The 22,453-nt window shown below is 40.5% G+C and overlaps 1 protein-coding gene across 6 annotated transcripts in view; it reads left to right on the forward strand.

Annotated features, from left to right (window-relative positions):
- Window positions 1-2,390: 2,390 nt before the first annotated feature.
- magixb (MAGI family member, X-linked b) overlaps window positions 2,391-22,453 on the forward strand; it is a 64,557-nt gene continuing 44,494 nt past the window's right edge. For 3 of the 6 annotated variants that reach the window (XM_088289800.1, XM_088289803.1, XM_088289805.1), the window contains exons 1-2: window positions 2,964-3,203; window positions 19,254-19,543. In XM_088289800.1, coding sequence (XP_088145926.1) covers window positions 3,121-3,203; window positions 19,254-19,543 — 373 coding nt within the window. In that variant the 5' untranslated portion in view covers window positions 2,964-3,120. Of the gene's footprint in view, window positions 2,710-2,963; window positions 3,204-17,214; window positions 17,292-19,253; window positions 19,544-20,918; window positions 21,889-22,453 lie in introns of those variants that run through there. The other 3 variants (XM_088289801.1, XM_088289802.1, XM_088289804.1) reach the window with 3 other exon arrangements.

The raw sequence follows: 22,453 nt of genomic DNA on the forward strand, positions 1-22,453 counted from the left end.
TTGGCTTTGTTGAATGTTGAATATTGTCTTGCTTCAAATACAAACTATAGTATGCACACCTGTGTTGCAAATGTATTTATTATTTCGCATCTGATTTGACTTTGATTGCTATGATATTTTTTCTATATTATTTTTGGATGGATATTTTCTGACAACTTTCTGACACCATTACGTAACAAAAATGTTTTCTGGTTGTCGAAAATATTCAATGGTACATTACAAATACTCTACAAATTGAAAATAATGTTTATTAGTTCATTAAAATTCATATGAAACATTCCAGAGGGAGGACAAATATCATACAAAATGACATGTTTGATTTCACATATCATGACATAGCAGGTTTGACAGATAAAATGTCAAATTAACATAATGTTTTGTGTAGCATTAGTTAAGTAAGGGGCGGCACGGCGACACGGTGGCCCGACTGGTTAGCACGATGGCCTCACAGTGAGAGACAGCATCGGGCGTGGGTTCAATCCCGGCTCCGGCCATCCTGTGTGGAGTTTGCATGTTCTCCCCGTACCTGCGTGGGTTTCCTCTGGGTACTCCGGTTTCCTCCCACACTCCAAAAACATGCATGGCAGGCCAATTGAACACTCTAAATTGCCCCTAGGTATGAGTGTGAGCGCGGGTGGTTGTTTGTCTCTGTGTGCACTGCAATTGGCTGGCAACCAGTTCAGGGTGTCCGCCGCCTACTGCCCGAAGATAGCTGGGATAGGCTCCAGCACCCCCGCGACCCTAGTTAGGAGAAGCGGTACAGAAGATGGTTGGATGGATGGATATTTAAGTAAGGAAAAGAGGGGTAAATGACGTCATTTCACATTTGAATTATGTGCAACCGATATACGTGTTCAAATGATGATGAAGGATTTTTTTTTTCAATGTTGGTTTCCCAAACTACTGAATTTCTTGGCCATGATTGTCATAGCTAAGTATGGGATTGTGTATTGCTGCTCTACCAGAAAAAGAGAACATGATATATTGCAGGGTTTAACGTGATAAGTTTGGCTTCTGCATTTGTCACAACAAAGCAGAGAAATTTCCTCCCTCCTATGTGTAAATCTTTTTTTAAACACTTTTTGTAGACATGGTGGCTGCTGGGCATTCAAAACAAAAAAATGTCACCAACCCTGCAGTACAGCTGTCAGCTGTCAATATTGCATGCTAAATTACTAAGACCCCGGGAGCTATTGGTTGTTTCTTTAGTGTATTGAAAATACCAAACCGCCAAGTGACAGAAGAGAATCCCCAAACACAACGCTAGTCGTTTTCAACAAAGACAAAGTCACTGGGTATCGGTAAAGTCTTCGGATCAGTTAAGAACAACAGAATGAAAAACTTTGAATATGCTACAGTGAGTGGAGTTTATACTACAAGATCGCTGATTTGCTGACTTTAATGTCAATTAAGGAGGGATTCCGCCTCAGACCAGATCATCCAATCATACAATGCAATACAATACAATATTATTTTTATAGCGCATTTCACAACAGATGGAGCTGTAACAAAGCGCTTTCCATATGGTATAATATAAATTAGCATGCATGAGAAGCTGAGCTTCTGGGCCAGCCCACTGCCCATAGATCGCAGAGATGCTGACCTTACAACCTCAGAGCAATCGTCACTGTTTTTACAGTATTATAGAACTTTGAGTTCGAACTTTAATTCAGAAGGCAGGATTTTGCCAGTGATCTGAACGGGAAATCTAACTTATTGCGATCAAACGTGATACCTTGTTATCCCATTAAAAATGCAATAAGCTTAATAAAATGCGATAAGTAAGGACCTGAAGCTGAATGAATTGCTTAGGGTTTTTTTTTCTAATGCGGAAACCAAATTTACATTTTAACGTAAAAATATCTTGTGTTAAAAGGTGAAATTTATAATATACGTTAAACTTAGCTTGTTAAAATGAAAACATTTTATAATGTAATATTTTTCTGCTGTGGCAGAAATATGATTCTTTCTCTCTACAACTTTATAGGCAGTTCACCCATTTATTTATTTTTTATGTTGTTTATTTTTGGCGTAATTAATTACAACATGTCCAGAAGCTACACATGATTGTAAACTGACGTTATTTTTGAGACGGCAACATTTTTAATCTTTATTTATTTTTAAAGTTACTTCAGTTTACCATTTTAATCAGCTACCTCCATGTTCAAATTAGATGATTATTCAAAGGTCTATTTTTTTCTCCCAGTATACTTGTAAAATGTACAGCTATGAGTGCCACTGAATTGTAGAAAAGGGAGACTTTTGTGCCTCTGTTCCGAGTGATGCTGCAGGTGTCGATCTCCTGAGGCAAACAAGGGGCGGTACGTTGAACTCCTTTCCTTCCCTCCCAAGCTTCCGCCCCTCAACTTCCCTTTTGACCTTAGTATTTGCCCTCTTGACGTCTTGCCCACTATTTCGCCTTCTGGGAGCGGCGTGGTGTCTTCCTTTTGTCTCGGACAAATGCAATCGGAGTCATGCAGCTTTCCCAGCTCATCGTGCGCAACAATAGGTGTCTTGAACGCACCACGGCTGCATGTCAATGACACGTCGGGCTAAATTGTTTGTTTTACCGCCAATAGCGCCAGTACAAAAAAAAAGAATAATAATTTAAAAGAAGAAGGAAGATATAAAGAAATGCCTAACAACCGTGCCAGAGGAAACAAACTCCATGCATTGAATTTATTTGCAGCGGAGAAAGCGAACATGGAGGTAAGAGCTTGTTCGGAATGAAAGTGTGTTACACGGTGACGTCACAAGTTAAAAGAGCATGTCAGACATGATCCATAGAGTGACACGTTTATAAGCAGCTTGCCAGATCGTGTGTATGTGTATGTGTGTGTTTGTGTCTATGCGAGAGCATGTCAATGTGCCATCCCGCTCTCTCTCTTCTCTCTCTCTCCTCTCTCTCTCTCTCTCTCCTTGCCTCTCTACAACATCTCTCACTAGTGTCCAAATATCCCGTCAGCCGCGCGCCTCCTCTCGAGTTTTCTTTCTCCGGGACGCGGTGGTGGCGGCGGTGGCGGCGGCACTCATCATTGCAGTCACCCACCACGCGTGTGCTTACTCCAAATCTAAACAATAATTCCCAAGTGCAGGATTTACGTCCAACACCGGACGGCAATGTATATAGACGCGTTCAAACGGATCCTCTTTGAGCGGCTCAACTGCTTGAAGAGGATGTGTGTGTGTCAGCGCCACGCCAGGTCAGTAAACAGGCAGTGAATGATTCAGGATTTCCACCTGCATCCGTCGCGTGCATGCGTGGAGCGGGCATGATGTCATGTGGTCACCACTTTGTGGTGATGAATGTTTGGTGCGAGTCACGTGTGCTGGTGAAGTTTGGGCAGGTGATCCGCGTGAGGTTCCGAGGCGTTTTTTTTTTTTTTACCCCGAAGTTTGCACCTTGTAAAATGTTTCTAGTGAAGGTGTCCAAGTGGTTGCCCCCCCACCCCCCCACATCCATCTCTTTTTTTTTTCATAAATGTTTGCACTGAGATACGATTTGAATTTGTATCTCTCATCATCTTTCTTCATTGACATGGAAATGTCATTAATCCACATTCACAACACGTTTGTCTGTGTGTGTATTATTTTAAAGAAAAAAACTCTCTTTAGCTACTAGTCTAATGTAACAGAAAAATAATTCAATTAAATAGTAAGTAAACAATTAAATAGTAATTGCATTTTATACTTAAATTCAATTAATTGTGCTGCTTTTTCTGGTGTGCCTGCTTGGCCACACTAGTATACAGTAATCCGTCATTTATTGAGGTTTATGGGGACGTGAATCCCCCTTTTAAGGTAAAAAAAAAAATGCAAAATAGAGGTTGGCATTTTTAATTCTTATTGTTATTTTAGATTTTTATTTTTAATGTTTACGGGGGGATTTCCATCTCTATTATGACGTTGCGACTCCCCCAACATGGTTCCCAACCTTAGAAGTACTTGTTGTGCAACAAATTTGACTTTAAAAATGCAAAATGAAGAATAAATACAGAGCTCTAGACTATGCGATGAACATGATCTACAAGCCCAGCCGAACATCGGCTAATAACCACGTAATTGTTTAAAATAATTTTTTTATCCCAAATTTGGCTTACCTTAACGAGAATCCCGAGCTGAATTTTAGCCAAAGGTAAAATCACAGCTGGGTAATTGACCCTTTTTTGCCGGTCAGTCCCTTGCCCTGCGGCTGCGATCTTGCTGGCCTTCTGGCCTCGACACCCCCGCCCTTATTCACAAAAAAAGTCGGACTGTCCAGCTCTGGGTACAATTATGGTGTATTTATTCACTCTTAAACCCTTTGCTTTTGCTTCTTCTTCATCGTCTTTGTTTTCTACTCTCTTCCCTCGACTTTTAAAACCACAAAGACGCACAGTCACCGGAATAAATAATTACTTAACTTTCGCTTTGCACAATAACATCAACAAAGACCTTTGTATAAAATGCAATGCAGGATTCTAGTTAAAGTAAGCTCTTTTCAGACAATAACAAAACACTTCAATGTGTTATTTGCCGATGTTTCGTCGTGCTGAGCAAGCCGCGCTTGGTCGAGTGCGCTCCGTTAACAGCTTCTGACCATGGCTGTTTATTGTCCACTTATACGTCTCGACTCGTTTGAATAACGTTATGAGTTTCCATACAGAATGTTGTCATACGTTTATTAACATGGACGAGACTGGCGAGATAGAACAAGGAAAGTTGTTGGGTGGGACTGCGATGATGCACACCTAACAGCTCACGGAATGAATTCACTCGTTCTCTCATTAGCCAATCTCGCGTTGTGAACCAATCACACGCCTTGTTTGAGTCTCCGTGGTATGTAGAACGCCTCAGCTCCAATGAAATTTGTCTTTTTTACCCACAGACTGTTGATGCACCACTTGTTCATTGCCAAAGGGTTCATTGATATTAATTGCTAAAGATTGATAGCGTGCTGTATGATATATATATATTTTTTTTTGTGCAGAAGCTTCTTATGTGGCCTTTGAATGTTGGCTGGAATACCTGGCATGCCCAAAAACGTGTCAGCTTGTTAGGTTCATTGTAGACTCCAAGTTGTCCCTAGGTTGGAATGCTTGTTGGCTATCATGCCTTGAGATTTGAGCCAGATACGAGCTGTCGTTTAAACTGTTTAGCTTAATGCTAACAAACAATGCAAAATTCGTTCGTATCTGATGCAGCTTTAAATAAAGATATTTGAACATAAACGGTGTCGCAACACATGTAGGCACATAATATAACAGTATTCACAGACATGCATTCTTTATCTACTGCAAAGCACAACCAATTTTACTGCTGCCTGCTGAGTAGCTGCGACCGTCTCAATATATTTCTGTAAGTCTGTAATATACTGTCCGAAGTGGCGAAGGTGTGCACACCAGGAATAGCACAATGTTGAAACAAAAAAAATGCTGAAATGGATTTCAATGCCGAAGGATGATTTGACATAGCGGTGTGGACCCTATCAAATGAAATTTGTATCTCAAGGCCCATGTGTGGCGACCAGTCCAGGGTGTCAGCTGTGACCTGCTCCAGTTCACCTTGACGAGGAAAATGGATTTATGTTTCCCGGAACTGTTTTTGCGAGGTTGCGCATAAACGCCTCAAGGTACGTTTTATTTGTTGAGGGCGTGTTTCTTCATGACGTAGGGCATGATGGATGAGTATGCGTGGCCCTGACTTTACTCGGCGCTCTTTTGCAGTCAAGGATGTTGTGATGAATTTGTTATAACAATAATGTAGCAAATCCTGCTCTTGCCCTCTCATGATACGCCGATAATCGTTTTAAGTTTATGTCACTCGGTGTATAGGAATGTGAACGGGGAGCATGACTAACAAGAGAGGAGGAGTAAGCGAGGCACGTCTATCTTCTGTCATTGGAATGCATTGGGGAGTTGCTGATTGCCTAATTAGGTACCTCCTGTGTCCTTCGGCTTTATGCATATTCATCCTGCTGTTTTAAGGTGAGGCAAAAACGATGTGCGTGCATATGTGTGTGTGTTAATCAGTGAGCGTGTGTGCGTGCGTGCGTGTGTACAGTTTACCCTTGACAGGGCAGGGCTACGCAGGCACATTCTCCCATCTGTGGTCCAAACCTTTGCTCCCAGCCACTGCATTTAGATTCTGCACTTGTAGTCCGCTCTATTCTTAGTCCTCGCCTCATTTCACGAAATCAACAACAACAATAACAAGAGCAACAGCATTCCCATGCACACCTTTTTTCAGTGTGATTCAACTTGGATCAGATAAGCCTCTGTTAAGTGGTTAAACTCGGACAGAGTGAGCGAGTCAATAAGAGATCAATGGCGACGTGCGGTGTTACAATTTACACCGGGCCATATCTGAAATGTCAAGAATGCAATGAATCCGTGTATCCTTGAGTCGGATGTGAGTTGGACACAAGTGGGATCAATATTAGGTGGTGAGACAGGCAGCAGGCGAGGGAGGGGTCACCTTCATCCGGCTCTATACTGAATCAGCACGAATTCACTTGGAAGACGCACACCTGAAGAAGACCTGCTTCGGAGTGACCTTCACTTTGTTTCAATATGAAACAGGAATCTTTATAAGGCTACCACACCCTTTAGTAAGAATAGTGACTCCATGATTTTTAGAGGTTGCAAAAGTACCTACTCTTTATTCTTAAAGACAGAGTAGAGTGAATTCAAAGATTGGTTTGTAAATGCACTATACTGTATATATTTATTTATTTATTTATTATAACTTTCCCCACACATGTGAAGATTTTTGTTCGTAAAGGTTGAACACATTTAATATTCAAGATCCAGATAGGCAATCAAGTAGTTTTTGTCCCAATTTTGAACCGTCCAGACCAAGGACTTCAAATGAAATCATTTTGACATGGGGGAAAGAGATATCTGGATACACTTTTAAAATGTGCATTCTTTATTAAAATTGTGCAAATATTTATTTTTAAATTATTTTTTTTTTTTAGATTAGACAGATAGGTGTTTTTTAGTCCGCCACAGCACGAAATGCACTCGCCATGTATTTTTGGAGCCAACAACATCAAAGAGTCCTCTTCAAGGTCTGTATTTCATTTGTTTTTTGTGTGTGTGTCAGGTCATCATCCGTTTGATAAAAAAAAAAACAAGCCTATTTGGACAAAGTCAAAACTAGAAAGTACTGATATCTGTATTGAAATGTAAGAAATAAAAGTAAAAAGTCATCAGGGAAAAAAAATTCTCAAATCTAGCATAGATGTTCTCAAGACATTGAATTGATTGCAAACGGAACTGTTCTGGTTGCCTTTCTCAGGCAACCTCAATAAACTGGATGAATGAGTACCATTTTGCCCATTTTTCTGTAGGCAATTCTCAACTCATAGTTTGGTGAAATTGCCGGTGCTTCCTGCCGAGCGCTCATCTCTGGCCGCAGTGTGAGGTGTAATGCGTCATGACAGACTAAGTGAGAGGATCTCTTGTCTCAGCGGTATTCCTCACCAAAGCTGCATATACACAGCACAACATGCACATGCTTTCCTTGACCTTGATCCCGAATGATAAAGTGTCTCCCATGAAAACATCACCTCGACCCCATTCTCCAATCAGGTGTGTGTCTTTTACAGATGTGCTCTCAATAACAATATTTGTGCCCTTCATTACAAAACAGCTTCAAAGTGCAAATCCCCCAACTAGGCTTGGAAAAACAAAACAAAAAAATAAATAAATTTGGTGGAAATCTGAGAGAAGAATCTTGAGAAAGGACAGCAGATGTAGAAATCCTGCTTCTTTGCGATGGCTGCCAGGTGGGCATAATTTTCAGATTGTATTAAAAAAAACAACAAAAAAAACGTGATAATCCATCCATTATCTGAACCGCTTCTCCTCACAAGGTTCGCGGGCAGGTCGGAGCCTGTCCCAGCTGTCTTTGGGCAGTAGGCGGGGTACACCCTGGACTGGTTGCCAGCCAATCGGAGGGCACACAAAGACAAACCGGTGTACCCGGCACAAACCCACATAGGCACAGGGCGAACATGCAAACTCCACACAGGAAGGAAGCAGCCAGAATCAAACCTTGCACCGCTGTACTGTGAGGCGATCGCGGTAACCAGTCGCCCACCGTGCCGCCCGCATGAGAATCCATTTAATGAAATAAAGTGTCACTTGTAGACACCCCATGACCTATCTGGTCAATGCAGAATCCTTACAGATATAGAAGTGACAGTAAAACATGGCAAAGTCTCCATGTTTTTGAAAATGTTTTATAGTAGGTGTGGTTTAACGCATGTTAAAAAATTTTCCTGGTTGTCATAATGGTATTCGAGCGCGGACGCTGCTTTAATTTTCACAATTTAAAAAGCTTAATTTTGTAGCTTCTGCTTTTTTTAATCATTCAAATTTGACAGAGTTGGAAACAACACTACTCTACCGTGTGTCAAATTTACAAGTCATTAATTTTCACTCATCAGGGACTTTCGTAAAATCCTATAAATGCTAGATATTTACAATGTTTTCATATAGTACTCTGATCTGTTAGTAGTCACTCACGGGCGTAGATTTGAGATTTGCGACTAGCGTGCGGAGAAGCGCCGCACTACTTTTCATTCCATGTATTCTTATCAGCTTTTTCATGTACCGAGTCGTTATTGAGTGTGTAAGCACGCTTCCATGCTTTTCCATGTCGCATTGAGGTCTATTCTATGTTTTACAGCCACAAGCATTTAATCTTTTATTTTTAAATCTGCCACTGCTGTCCATTTTGTGCGTGGCACTCACATGCCCTAGATTTGGAAGTGGGCGAGCAGGACGGAGCTTTACTTCAGCCCGTGTCACTCGCACAGTTTGGTGGGACTGTCGGGAGGGAGAGGTCAGGGCAGGGGCGTCACTAGGTTTTATGGACTAGGTTGGCTAAGCCCACAAGGGATGCACAAGATGTGAGCAAGTGCAAACAGCTAACAAAGATTGGTAATATATTGTAAAAATTGAACAACACGCTACATAAAAACAGGACGTATGTGTACAGCATCAACCACACAAAACAATGAAAAAAATATGTACACATTTTTTATGGTGCATGCCAATCTGTATGCAAAAAATGTCACTGTATTGTCACAAAATAAGCCAAGCCTTTCATCTTCAATCAACAAAAGAATGACAGAGATAGGTTTCCCTTAGAAGACTTAACAATGTAATGAAAACAGAATTAACATCTGCACTTGCCAGCTACTCGGTGGGAAGGCCAGGTCTAGGAATGTATGAAGGCGGCAGCCGCAAATCTTGAAGGGGCCTTGTGCTGCATTGTACGCGTAACCTCAGAATGACCAGCAGAATTGAATGCAAGCAATCTCTACACTCGTCTTGTGTTGTATGTCAATTGATTACAAGGCTGAGTCCCTGAGAAGAATGAGATACAAGAGGTTGGGACAAGTCTGTTGATTTTTTTTTGTTTTTTTTTTTTGCGATGTTGATTTTTTTTTTTTTTTTTTTTTTTTGCGATTGTAAGATTGCAGAAGTTGGGTGAGGGCGGGGCTTTCTTTAGAGGTCGGTACGTTCAGATCATTTGTACTCATGCAGTCTGTGGCAGGGAATGCTCTCTCCCGGTGCCGTAACACATGACTAGGTAAATAGGCTTAGCAATGAGAAAAAATGTGATATTATGGTTTTGGTTGTTGTTGTTGACGGGATAAATTAAGATTTTCCCAAAAATATAAACTCTTGTTTTTATTATGTTATGATCAATTAAGTATGTTACTACCCGAAACACTATGAAACAGTTCAAATTTTGCATTTTACATTTGCAGTTTACTGCTGCATACTGCTATTAGAAACCTGACTCTGGCTCATTTGCAAACTGAAGGGTGATTGGAAGTTTGGTCTCCGCTCGCTACAGACAGCGATCCCTCACGACGAGCTGATACGATGAGCAGAGTGAAAGGGGAGTCGAGAAACATGACATGAGAAACAATTTGATATAGTTTACTTTTGAGGGGGCAAGCAAGACAATAAGGCAGAGCGGAGGAGAGAGGCATGAGATAAAAAAAATATGTGAAATATTATTTGAGGGGCCCGGGCCCCCTCTACTTTGTGGGTGGAAGCAGGATGCCGTCTGCTTTTAAGAGTCGCAAATTGGTTCATCGCGTTTTGAGTGCTCCCTCCACTTTCTAATCATTACTTTCCTCAATAAAATGCCATGTAATGTAGGTCTTATATGATGCACCTCGCATGAAATGTTTCACATATCATATCCACATTGAGTTTGATATGATTCCTAGACTTTCTTTTCACAAATTAAATCCTTTCATGTCACATTTCTAGTATGGGTAGATATCACTTTCCTTGTTGCTCTCTCAATTCATATCCTGATTTCTATGCATCAGGCGTCGCAAACCTTCCGGCATGTTTTACATCCTTAATAATTTTTTTTAAATAATTAATTTAATTTTAGGAGGTTCCAAGCCCCCTTAAAATAGGTCTCATGATTCCATTGGTTCATGGTACACATGCCTTAAAAGATTCACATTCTACTACTTGTAGTCCCAATGATCTTAAGATCACTACTTATTTAAAATGCTTTACTTGGATGACCTCAGCTTCACCCCCGGGAGGATGATGCGGCAAGATTAGAAGCAGCATGTTTCACTACACGTCACAGTGAAATAGAGAGGCTTTGTTTTTGCTGTGCGTGATGGGGGAAATCAGGCCCTCACTCGCTTTGCACAATCGAAATTAAGGCTGGGCGATTATGGGAGAAAACAAATCTAATTTATTTAAATTGATATTGAAATCATGCTTGATATACAGGACTATTCAGTAATTGCAAAACTTTGTATTTATTCAACTAACAAAACACACCTTGAAAGATCTATCGTAAAAAATAAATCTTTGCAATCATGTTCAATGTGCTCTCACTAGTCTAAGCTCGGTCTTCTGATTAATATTGCATTTCTGGAATATGAATTAAACAGAAACAAACGCCACCGGCTTTTATCCATCTCATTGGGCTGCCATTTTGCCTTGTACTGACACCTGCTGGTGACTGAAGTTGATGTCACACAGCCCTTAAATTCACGTGACCAAACCCAGAAAACAGGTGACCCGAATGATGACAAGTTACTCACTTTACAATAAGCTGCAGGCTGGCAAATAGTGAAAAGAGGCTTGACACTGTTTAATGCCACTCCCAGTTGAAGGTTCCTGCAAACTAAAATTAGAATTACACGGAATGAATTTAAAACAACCACGTGGGCAACACGGGCCAAATGCTAACATACAACGGCTCAGCAGTTTTCTTAAGCTGAGCCATGATTGGTCATTATTTGAGCCCAGGACAGCTGTCCTGTGATTTTCAGTCAAAACAGCCGCCCACTGATATGCAAAAAGGTGGATTTCACTGCTTAACTTCTATTTCACAAACACAATATTAATCAGATTGCCATGTTTCGACTAGTGGGCCTGCATAGAACATATTCTTGTCAAGAAAATTTGGGGGTTGACTTCCCCTTTAATATTGGTAGTATCATTAATTTCAGTCTTTCCCTCTATAATTTGTATTTCCTTTTTAAGTCTTAAATTGTAATTCATTAGCATTTTTTTTGGTATTTTTAAATATGTTTTCTGTTATTTTTCCTTCTTCACAATTTCCTTGTTGTTTTATGTTAATTTTTTCATGTTGTTTCCCTTTTTTGTTGTCTTTATTTGAACGTCGATGTGACAATGCGTTTTGTTGTGCTTTCATTTACCCAAAGTTGTTGCTCCATCAAGAGCATTTATTTCAATTCCTTTTGGCTCGACATTACTATACTGTTGATCATGAGGAAAGTTGAATTGCAGTGGCAATGCCAATGTCGCAGATTCTGTTCTCGTCACTCTGTCCACATGTCACTTCATGTTTAAACACGTCAAAAACACATGGAGTTTCTCCATCTTCTTAACTTTGGACCATTTTTCAGTGCGCCACGTTGTCTGCAAGTGGCAATCAAACAGCCATCTAATTGCACATGATCACTGTGGTCGGTGTGTCCTCCTGATGAATGTTCAAATTTGTGCTTTCAGCTCGCTTCTGTCATGTGACCCGCTAACTCAATGGATTGCATTTTTTTTTTTCGTGTGTTTGCCTCACGTAGGGAAATATTTGCGTATTGTGTGTTCACTTGTGTTCAGTTGTTATATGATGATTCAGTGAATATTGCAATTATCCAGATGTGTGCGCTGCTTAAATGAGCATGCACTTAAATAGAAACATGTTCTCTTTGTTTACCTCTGAATGTGCAGTAACTGGTCTGCAATGATTTTATTATGTAATCGTTGCTCATGCTGACTTGGGTCGTGCTTATTCAGACATATGAAAAAGTCCTCCGTCTTTTCGTTTGGTCATTCGCTGTGAGTGCTTGCACCCATAGAGACAAATAGGGCTGTTAGGCACGCCGGTCACATTCAAGCTGACAAAACACACAGCCGGTCGGCCCATCAATATTCAACCAAATTCACATTTTGGAAGGGCAGCCGGTTGAAGTTCAAGCGAGAACACAAAATATCAACTTGACTTACGTAAAGTCATTGCGCATTCTAGCTGAGCTAATAGAAGCGGCTAATTTTGTTATCGTGGATCACATTTAGAGCGGAAACAGAATGTCAACTACGGCGTGTTCAAGAACTATCAGAGTTAAATCACAGCAACCTCTAACGTCAAAAGCTGCTTTTCTGCTACATTTTACATTTAAAATAGACTGGATGTGTCTTGCCGATATTGCTCATGGGCAAAAGTGCAGTTTGAACTCGACACAATTCTGTTCCTGATGCAGTATTTTCAATAACTATTCAAAATGTTAATTAGGGACATTCAAACCAGGCTTTTAAACATGGAATCTGCTTGCAGTCGGCTTCTGATCTTTCCAGACGTTTTACAACAACAGTGTTGTGGTCAAAGGCAATTATGTCAGTGAGCTATGTACCGGCGGACATTATGTGATGGACAGAAGTGTAGGGGAAATCGGTGAAGCTGACAGGCGTTCCCTTGACTGGACTGCCTCACTTGTGTCACGGGTACATGGCCAGCATAACAATAGGTAGAGCTGAGATAATAAGATAAGATTAACTTTATTAGTTCCACAATGTGGACATTTGCAATTGTTAATATAGTGGGAGATGACTTCATTCATTTAGAAGACTCTCCATCTGGTTCAGGATGTGCGAATCTTCCCAAAGTGCTGACGATTGAACTGATTGACTGATCTTCAACATATCGCTGGCTGAAATATAACTATTGAAGTGAGAAATTGTTATAAGCAACCAACATGGTTTCAACTCGACCTATAACTATAAATGCAAAGGAAATGATCTAATTGTTGAATAATCAGACAGGACGCTTACATATTGCTGGCATCGGGGTGGAGTCATCCTCCAATGATGCTCTGCCTGACAGCTTTGATCGAGGGGGCTTAAAGCTCAAAAATCTTCTGTCCTCCACCGATGGTGGCTCCGAGCAAATGCAAAGTGGACATCAGTATTCTAGTGTAAATCCATCGGGTCACTTGCAGGCTGTCTTGACTTTTCATTGAGCCATTCAATTATTTAGTCAAATTAATTGATGTGTGTGTCGTATGTCTTTCTTTCTTTCGAGTGCTTGTTTCTGTGATTTGGGTCAAGTTGACATTGTTGGGCTCATTTGTGCCTCTCTTCTCTTCTATGTGCTACATGGAACTTGAAGAAATTAATGGTCTCAATAAATAATGCGTAGCAGAATTCATTCACATTCTGAGGTCACATTTTGCTTGATTTATATGTGGAGTGGTGCCTTGAGATAAAAGGGACCTACTTCACGAGTCTCAAGTCAACTCCCAACACAACATGCAAACGTTTGGAAAATATTGATCCCAGCCATCCATTATCATAAAAAAAGAGGCTTCAAACTATTTAATGCCACGCCCATCTGAAATTTACTGTCACGTCATGTAATCTTCATTAAACCTAAAACAAAAGAGAATTACGGTATATCCTGCATATTTCAAACAACATAGTGTTATCTTCTGAACAAGTCTGCTTATCTTAATGCTAAGGAACAAAGCATAACGCCAATGACATGCTAACATTAGCACTAACAGTCTTTTTAATACAATGGTGGGGCAACACATTTAGACAGATAATATTACAATACTCACAGGCATCAGTTCTTTATCCTCAACAGAAAATAACTTAATGACAATTCATTTAAATGCAGCATTAAATCGTGATGCACAAACTGTTTTTTTTTGCATTCTATTAATGTTATTCAGTTTTTATAAAATACAATATTAGGTTATTTTTCCTTATTAAAGACATAGTTTTTTTTTAAACCGATTAAAGAATGGCATTTCCATTCATTTCAATTGGGACAAATAATGTGAAATACAATTTTTTTGGATTAAGACATTGGTCATAAATTCAACTCATATCTCAAGGGTGCGCTGTATTGGCACTATACATGTTGTCAGATGAGTAATATAAAAAAAAAAAGAATTCCAACAACAATGTGACACAGCTGTTAGTCTCTTCTGTGTGCTATTATTGCCTTAAGCGACTAGCTTTTTTCCCTCGCAGAGTAGACAAATAAAATGAAAAGGGGGGTAAAAAAACTGATTTCTAAGAATAGATTCCAGAGGATGTGCATTTTGCCACTGACTGATTGTTGTTGTCTGAAATTTCACTGTGTAGGGTTTGGAGGGGTCGCAGGGCACAGGGACCCCGACGTCCCTGGGCAGAATTGTGTTGGAGGAAGTCAGTGAAAGGAGATCTCTACTGGTCAGCACTTTCATGACCTCAAGGTCACGAATCCCAGTGGCACATTGTTATTGCAAGCAAACATTGACTCTGCATTGTGTTATCTGTGTTCATTTTTGGGACGCATTGAAGCAATTTATATTTTTAATTTGCGTTATGCAAGGGTCGTCATTATGCTTCGAATTTGTCCATCTTAATGCTAACAAACGAATGCAAAATGTCATACACAGGCTAATGATTAGCATCACCGAGCAATGTATTTAACCGGACAGATTAACAACACTTACTGGCATATAGTGCACCCACGCAAATATGATTGGGCCCAACTGCAAATAAGAAATTTGAAAATAATGGACATTGGTTATAATTACCACTGAAACAAAAAGATGATGGGTTACAAAAAAATAAAAAATTGAATATTCACTGTATATTCTTTATGCTCTGCGAAAAATGAGTCAGTTCTGAAGCGCTTCTCTGCGTGTGTCTTTCTCTATGTCTCTGTGTATTATACTGCCCCCTGGTGGCCAAATCGCACACTAAAGGAGGAGCACAATGTCTATTGAACTGAAGCGAAAAGTGTGCTGAACACTATTTATTTTAAATTCTATTTAATTTTGTAATTATTCCATGTTTTAATTTAAGTACAAAATATAAAGTGCTATTTTCCTTGTGAAAAGAAACTCACATTTTTTTGTTGTTGTTGGGTTTTGTTGGAAGGCTGGAACATAGTAATGGCTTTTCCAATAATTTCAGTCCAAAAACCCAGAAGCTCGCTCTGTTCCTTTAAAGTCATCACATTGCCGAAAAGTGTTGTAGCAAAAACTGACATAATCACATTTGCCAAAAAGGGGACAGTGTCGGAAGTGACATCATGACTTGGCATGGTTCCAATAAACTGTTCAAATGAGTTTGACAAGGGGGAATATCATCACTTTGCCATGCTTCAAGTAATTTTTGAAATAATGAATGAAATAAATGGAAAAGCTATTAATTAGCTTCAGCCTCCAAAACAAAACAGAAAGTTTGAATTTCCAAGGATTTTGACATATATAAATCAAACTGATTTTTTAAATGATTTATTGATGAGCAAAATGATTCATTTGATAATCAATTAGTTATTCAATTTTCAAGTTTTTTTGTTCATGGATTTGGCATCTTGAAAAATTCATACCTCAACTTCCTCAAGTCACTTGCATCTCACCACTTGTATTTCGTCGCCATAAATAAACATTTGTGCATATTTCATCTGTATTGTGGCCACAATATATATATTTTTTGTCCTCCCCCATGTCATGTCTGCACTGCATCCGCCTACTGATGGCATCTCGGTGCAGTCTTTTTGAATGGACTGATGAGTGTGCGGTGATGTCAGGGTGTGTGTTAGCGGCAGCACAAGTCCGGTTTTGGGCCGCCGTGACAGGCTGCGGCTCATTAAAGCGCCATCAGACGCACGAGGTCAAGACAACAGCGAGTGCTCATGTGACTCAGTGCATGTAACGTCGGCTCACAGTGCGCGTGGAGGAAGGCAGAGTATGCTCAACAGGATTGGAATATTACCCCGCACCAATCAGTGGTTTTATTTTTAGCATTTCAATTATTACAGACGACTGCATGGATGTTTGGAGAACTCTTCAGATCAATCCTGGAATTAACCAATGAAAAATTTTTAATTTAATTGAACCAAGGTTCCAGTGCACTTGGTTGCAAATCATTTGCTGTCGCATCAATGACACATCACCAGACGCTTGATTTTATCTCTGGTGTTTTGCTTGTTGTTTCTTGTGGCAATTTCGCTTCAGTTTTGTCAGTTCAGCAAGTGAAATCCATTCCCAATGGCATTCCGGACAGGTGATTGATTTGGACGTTAAAAACCTTCCTCTTGTTTGCCTTAAAAAAAATAATTTTGGTCGCTTTCACAGTATGCTTTTTCCACTTGCACTTTCAGTGCTATCCAATGAGTTCTGAAGCATTTGGCTGAATATAAGAGGACTTTAACTATTATGTGCAATACATTTTAATTAAATTATTATTTAAGCATGTTTTTTTTTCTCTCAATTTTCCTATAGTCAATTACAGTGTTAACAGTAACTTACAAAATGTATTTATTTATTTATCTATTTATTTATTAAGTTTTAGGAACACCGTATAACCTGCCTTGTTTTTGCAGAATAATCAGGCCTACGACTCTATTGTGTTGATGATCATGATATGCATAGGTGGTACGTTCTGTAAAAAGGTTTGCAAACTGCCTTCTCAATGTGAGTACATAAAAAAAAAAATTAACTTGTGTGCCTTCTGCTTTGTGGGCGACCCGCTTTAATTGCCAAGCTTGGACTCATGGTGCCTTGGCCAAGGTCAAACAGTCGCATCCTGCGCCAAGCCCAGGCTGAGTGGCGCCTCCCTATCACTGTGTGACCTCTGCACTCGTTTTTTTCCTCTCCTCTCGTGTTACTCCTGCCAGAGACCTTCCCTCCGTCTTTCGCACCGCTCCTTCTCATTTTCATCTTTTCCTCCAACCCCAAACAGCCAACTCTGTCACTCCTGCCTGTCAAGAAGAAAAGATAAGACGTCGTACGCTGTCCTTCTCTTGCTGGTTATTGGTGCTTCGTTCAGCTTTCGGGGTGCCGCCGCTTAGGCTTATCTGGCCCTAAAACTCTGGCCTTGTTATCCTTCTCATAGGCGAGGGTCATCGTCGTCTCACATTCGCCTGAGGGGATTGGAATGTGGTGATTAAGTGATGCTTAATGGCTAATCTAGTGGCTAAGATAGAGATGCTGTTGTATGAATATGTACAGCAAAGTTTGTTTGAATATAAATGCATTCAAACTTATTTGTATAGTATATATAATATAACAATACACTTGGAGTCGACGGGCGCCGATGTTTTTATGCCTTTGTTGCCCATGTCAAAAACCAGTTTGCCATGTCCAGACTGTCAGAGTGTGAATTGAAAGCAACATTTAAAAGGGATGAAAGGATCCACTTTGATAGACTATGATTGTAGTCAGCTGTGACCACTCCCACAGTGGCGTAGCTCTCTTTAACACAGATCCGCCAGCCAACGCTTGTATGGGAAAATTACTGACGTCGGGTCTAACCGGTCTCTGAGTTCCACAATGCGCCAGTCATGAAAATACAGCCACAATTGTATGTTTGTGAGCTAAATTAATGGGCAAAATAATCAGGAATTTTGTGTGCAGAGTTGCTGGTAAAATAATCTTGCTAAATTTGATTTGATGCAGGCTCGCCATTTTCCAACTTAACTTAAACTCACTCGTGCTTCCAGCTTCATATCGAATTACCAAATTCATCTCATTTTCCTTGAAGAACACGTCACAATTGTCTGTTTGGTCACTTTGTGAATTATTGTTGACATGGTGTCGCAAATTTGTCATCCTTCTCCATGTGTCAAGGTGACGTAGAAATTTCATCTGCTCTCGACGGACACCACAGCTGTCATATCACTATTGCCTCAAAGAAATCCGCTCAGCAACCTCTACTATTCCCCCCCTCTCACCTTTGTGATGAGGAAAAACATGCTTTGCAGCAACAATAGAATGGCGTGGAGACTTTTGCAGTCAGCTTTTTCTCATGTGAGCGCATAAATTCTGTGTGTTTATATGACAACACGGCAAATGTACCGAGCATGAGGGATTGTTTTGGTGTGGTGAACATCCATTCGCTGTGCTGCCGTGTGTTTGTGTTCAAACATACAGAGTACAGACGCAATTCCCACACTTAATGTTGTCAAGGAATGAAAATCAAAACAAACCCGTTAGAGCTGTTTCTTTCATGTTTTTTTTTATTTCCCCAGTGTAGTTTATTAATAAAATTAAATCCATCCATTTTTTACCTAACATTAAAAAAGTCATACAATATATATTTTAAAATGTATGTATTTTTAAATTGTAAATAAATTCAAACATTTAATTTAATTTATTTTTGATTCTAAGATCGTGCCATGAGAATTTTGCTGATTCCCTCTGTTGTTATTTGTTGATTGAAAAATGTGGTCATAACAGACAAGGAAAAAAGAAAAGAGAGAACAGCAAGAAAAATAACTAAATGTCAACAACTGTCACAATGCAACTACCCAATACAAAAATGTCTCTATCTATCCAATCCCAGTTCTGCATAAAACAGTGTTTAAATGCACTGTGAAAATGATGGTAGCTTATTGATTTCAAATCCTGATAGGAGATGTATCTTCAAATCTGAATTGTGAATGTGCACTATAATCCGAAAATAAACACACTTGCCAACTTCCACCCACCGGCGGGGTTATAACGTCACTTCTGACTGCATGGTCAATCAACTACAACAATCTGTGCTGGATGCCAAAATGCGTCACTGAGCTCCATTTTTGCCACATCCTTGAGATACGAGTGACCTGACTCTCGTGTTTTTCACGATACGAGCTAATAAGATTAATAAATCCCCCCACCTGATTCCACAGTCTCCTAATTTACACTTCCATTTTGCATCCATTTTAATGACATGACACCTTGAAGCTGTGTTTCCTCTTCCTTGCAGTTCATTTGCCATGTCTAAGACGGCCGTGAGGAAGCAGCACTGGCGTTCCAGGATGCAGGATATCTTCGTCCCCCTGATCGGGTCATCAGGGGAGCTCGGCGTCGCCATTGGAGGAGGGGCCGATTATGGAGAGTTCCCTTTTGTCACGGCCGCACCGGGTGATGGACTCACTGTGGGCGACATCATCCTGGAGATTGGTGGAACACCTGTACTGGGCATGACGCTTGGAGATGTTCGCGGCGTCCTCAACTCCTGCCCCCATCCTGTCCGCATCAAAACCGTGTCGCCAGGTATGACTTGGCAAACAGTTGCTTGAAGCAAGCTAACATAGGCCCAATCCCAATCCCTACGCTTGCAGCCTTGTGCCCCTCAATTGCACAGTCCCATCGAGGCTGCAAGTGTGTAGGGTGTCCCAATTCTGACAAGGTCGCCGTCGCCCTACCCCTTTTGCGCCCTTGCTCCACATTTTGGCAGAGCCCGCATCCAAGGCCCCTCAGACAAAGCAGATTTCTCACAATTCATGGCGGATTTGACCAAAATGTGTTCAAATTTACCCGCACCGGAAATATATCTTCAAATGTGCATATCAAATTATTTCAATTGATGGAATTTCAATTGATGGTTTAAAGTCACCAACGTATTTTATCCTAGTGTCGCTGGGGTACTTAGCGACTTTCTGTGCATGCGTCGCAGATTGTGCAGGAGCCGCAAAGGGTACAAATAATGGAGCCAGAGGTAACATCGATGGAAGACCAAGCAAGAGTTTTGACTTTTCAACTAATTTACCAAATTGTTAATATCATTTTTAAATTGCAAAATTGCTGAAACAACACCAGTTTCCTCCATGCTCAATGAAGCAGCGCCATAAATTGATGACATCAAACCTACTGTCCCAATTCTGAATTTTTTGTGCACTTGTAGCCTGCATTCTCAAAATACTACATACACCGCAGCTCCTCCACCCTCCCCACAAGCCAAATCCGCCGTGTGTAGCATTACGATGTTGATCCGCACTTGTCAATTAGTGCGGCCGTGTCAAGGCAATCGGCGGTTGGCGTGCAGATGCGAGGTCACGACTGAATACCTCCTGACAGGGGTGACGCGCCATATAGTTGTCCATCTGAGGCAAGGGACCTTGACGATAACAACGCGGGGCACGGCTAACGGATGGCTCGGTTGCTGCGGCGCGGAGGAATATGTCAGCGGCGTCTCACCTGACCGCAGCTCCCCTGTGGCCTTGCCGCCTTGATTGATAGCTTATTTGCCCACGGGCGCATCCATGATCATTTCGGAAGCCTGTCCTGTCCATCCATTGCCAGAGTGACTGCATGTTGCGTTGACAATGATGGATGAGCTGACGCGCCAGGTTGCTGTACGACACTGCCTCCTTCTTCCAACGACCTGGTCAACTTACTCCACTCAAGTCTGAAAATAGGAGGCATCGTTATTAGCTTTACCAACTCACATTTAAACTCAACACAACTTCTGTCATATATATATATATATATATATATATATATATATATATACACATAATATATATATTTATTAGCATATTAGCATATCCACCTCATAGTACAGAGGTCCAGGGTTCGATTCCGGGCTCCGGACTTCCTGCGTGGAATTTTCATGTTCTCCCCGTTCCTGTGTGTATTTCCTCCCACAATCCAAAAACATGTAATATAGGTTATTTGAACAGTCTATATTGTCCCGGTGAATTGTTGTTTTTGATTGGGGTATTGTCTATATTGAGGCGCCCACAAAATAGTGAGAGACGATTGCACTTTTATTATTGTAAGAATTTACATTCATATGATGAGCGGTGCATGGAAGTCATTTGTCAACAAGTCATTCATGATCACCATGTCACATCTTTACTACTGACGAGCATACTTCCAAATAATGAAACAAACAAAAAAAGGATTCATTAAATATAATTGATTCAACACATGCATTTCAAATGCTATTTATACTTCTTAGTGACGCAAAGCATGTTGGGAGCACTCAAGCGAAAAAGACCGAGAGTGAGGGAGTGAGCGAGCAAGAAAATACGTTACATTACACATTACAAGATTTCTGTCATTATCTGTTTTGTTGATTTAGAATTTTGATTTTAGTTTCATGTTTTGCCTTGTGTTCCTTTGTGTCTCGTCATGCTTATTGTGTTCACCTGTATCCGTTTACCCAAGCCCTTGTGTTGACCAATCAGCTCCCTCCAACCTTTTGCGGCTTTTCCAGGTGTTCCTTGTTGTCTTGTTAATTTGTTTGTGTTTAGTTGCCTGTTTCCTTTCAGTTCTTGTTGGGTCATTGTCCATATCTGCTGTCAGTGACTCCTGTTGGGTTGTCAAGTACCGTTTTTCTTTTTTTTTTTCCCATGACAAGTCCAAGTTCCTTTTCTGTTTGTTTGATCCTTGTTTTGTACTTCAATATTTTTGATTTTCCTAGTTCTTTGTTTGCCTTTTAGTTTTCTTTTCAATTTTTTTCAAAACACTTTTTGTTAAAACCACTCTCTGCCTGGCTTCCCTGCATTTGAGTCTTCCACTTCAATCCTCCACCATGCCGAAACCAAAACCTGACAATTTAATTCTGTTCTGAGTGCAAATATTTTTTTTTAGAAAAGGGACTAATCAAGGACGTAAGTAGGTTTTCATCCTTCTCTGTAATCGTCCCTAACCGGGTCAAGTACACATGGATGCATATTTCACTGACGGCTGAAAGAAACGCTCCCAGCATGTTTTGCACGTGTAATCCGCCAATACACTTCTTCACACCGAATGTGAAATATCACATTGCGCTGCTTATCTTGTGCGTGCTCACAGTATTTGTATGTGGGAGGGAGTGACTTCACTTTTCTTTGCATAAAAAAAACAAAAAAAAAAACTAAGTACACACATCGTCAGTCAGTCTGGTGACCGACAATGATTGTGTCGGCAGCTAAATACTATCTTGGTTGGCACTTAAACAGTGACAAGATACTCACAAACGCAAAAGAAGGTTGACTGCATTGTATGCCTTCAAGACTGAAAGCCCAAGCAGGAAAGCTCTCCTGTTAGTCACAGTTTTTTTTGTTTTGTTTTGTTTTTGGGTGGAAGGGGTGGGTACTGGTAAAAATAAAGGACAGAAGCGCTTTACAAGTATGATGACGGATGACAAATGTCTTTATGAATAAGGACAGAGGGACGATAACGGAAGGGTTTCCA

Source organism: Idiotropiscis lumnitzeri, chromosome 3 (genome assembly GCF_059441095.1).
Source record: "Idiotropiscis lumnitzeri isolate Australia: NSW breed Sydney's pygmy pipehorse chromosome 3, RoL_Ilum_1.0, whole genome shotgun sequence".
NCBI classification, from domain to species: domain Eukaryota; kingdom Metazoa; phylum Chordata; class Actinopteri; order Syngnathiformes; family Syngnathidae; genus Idiotropiscis; species Idiotropiscis lumnitzeri.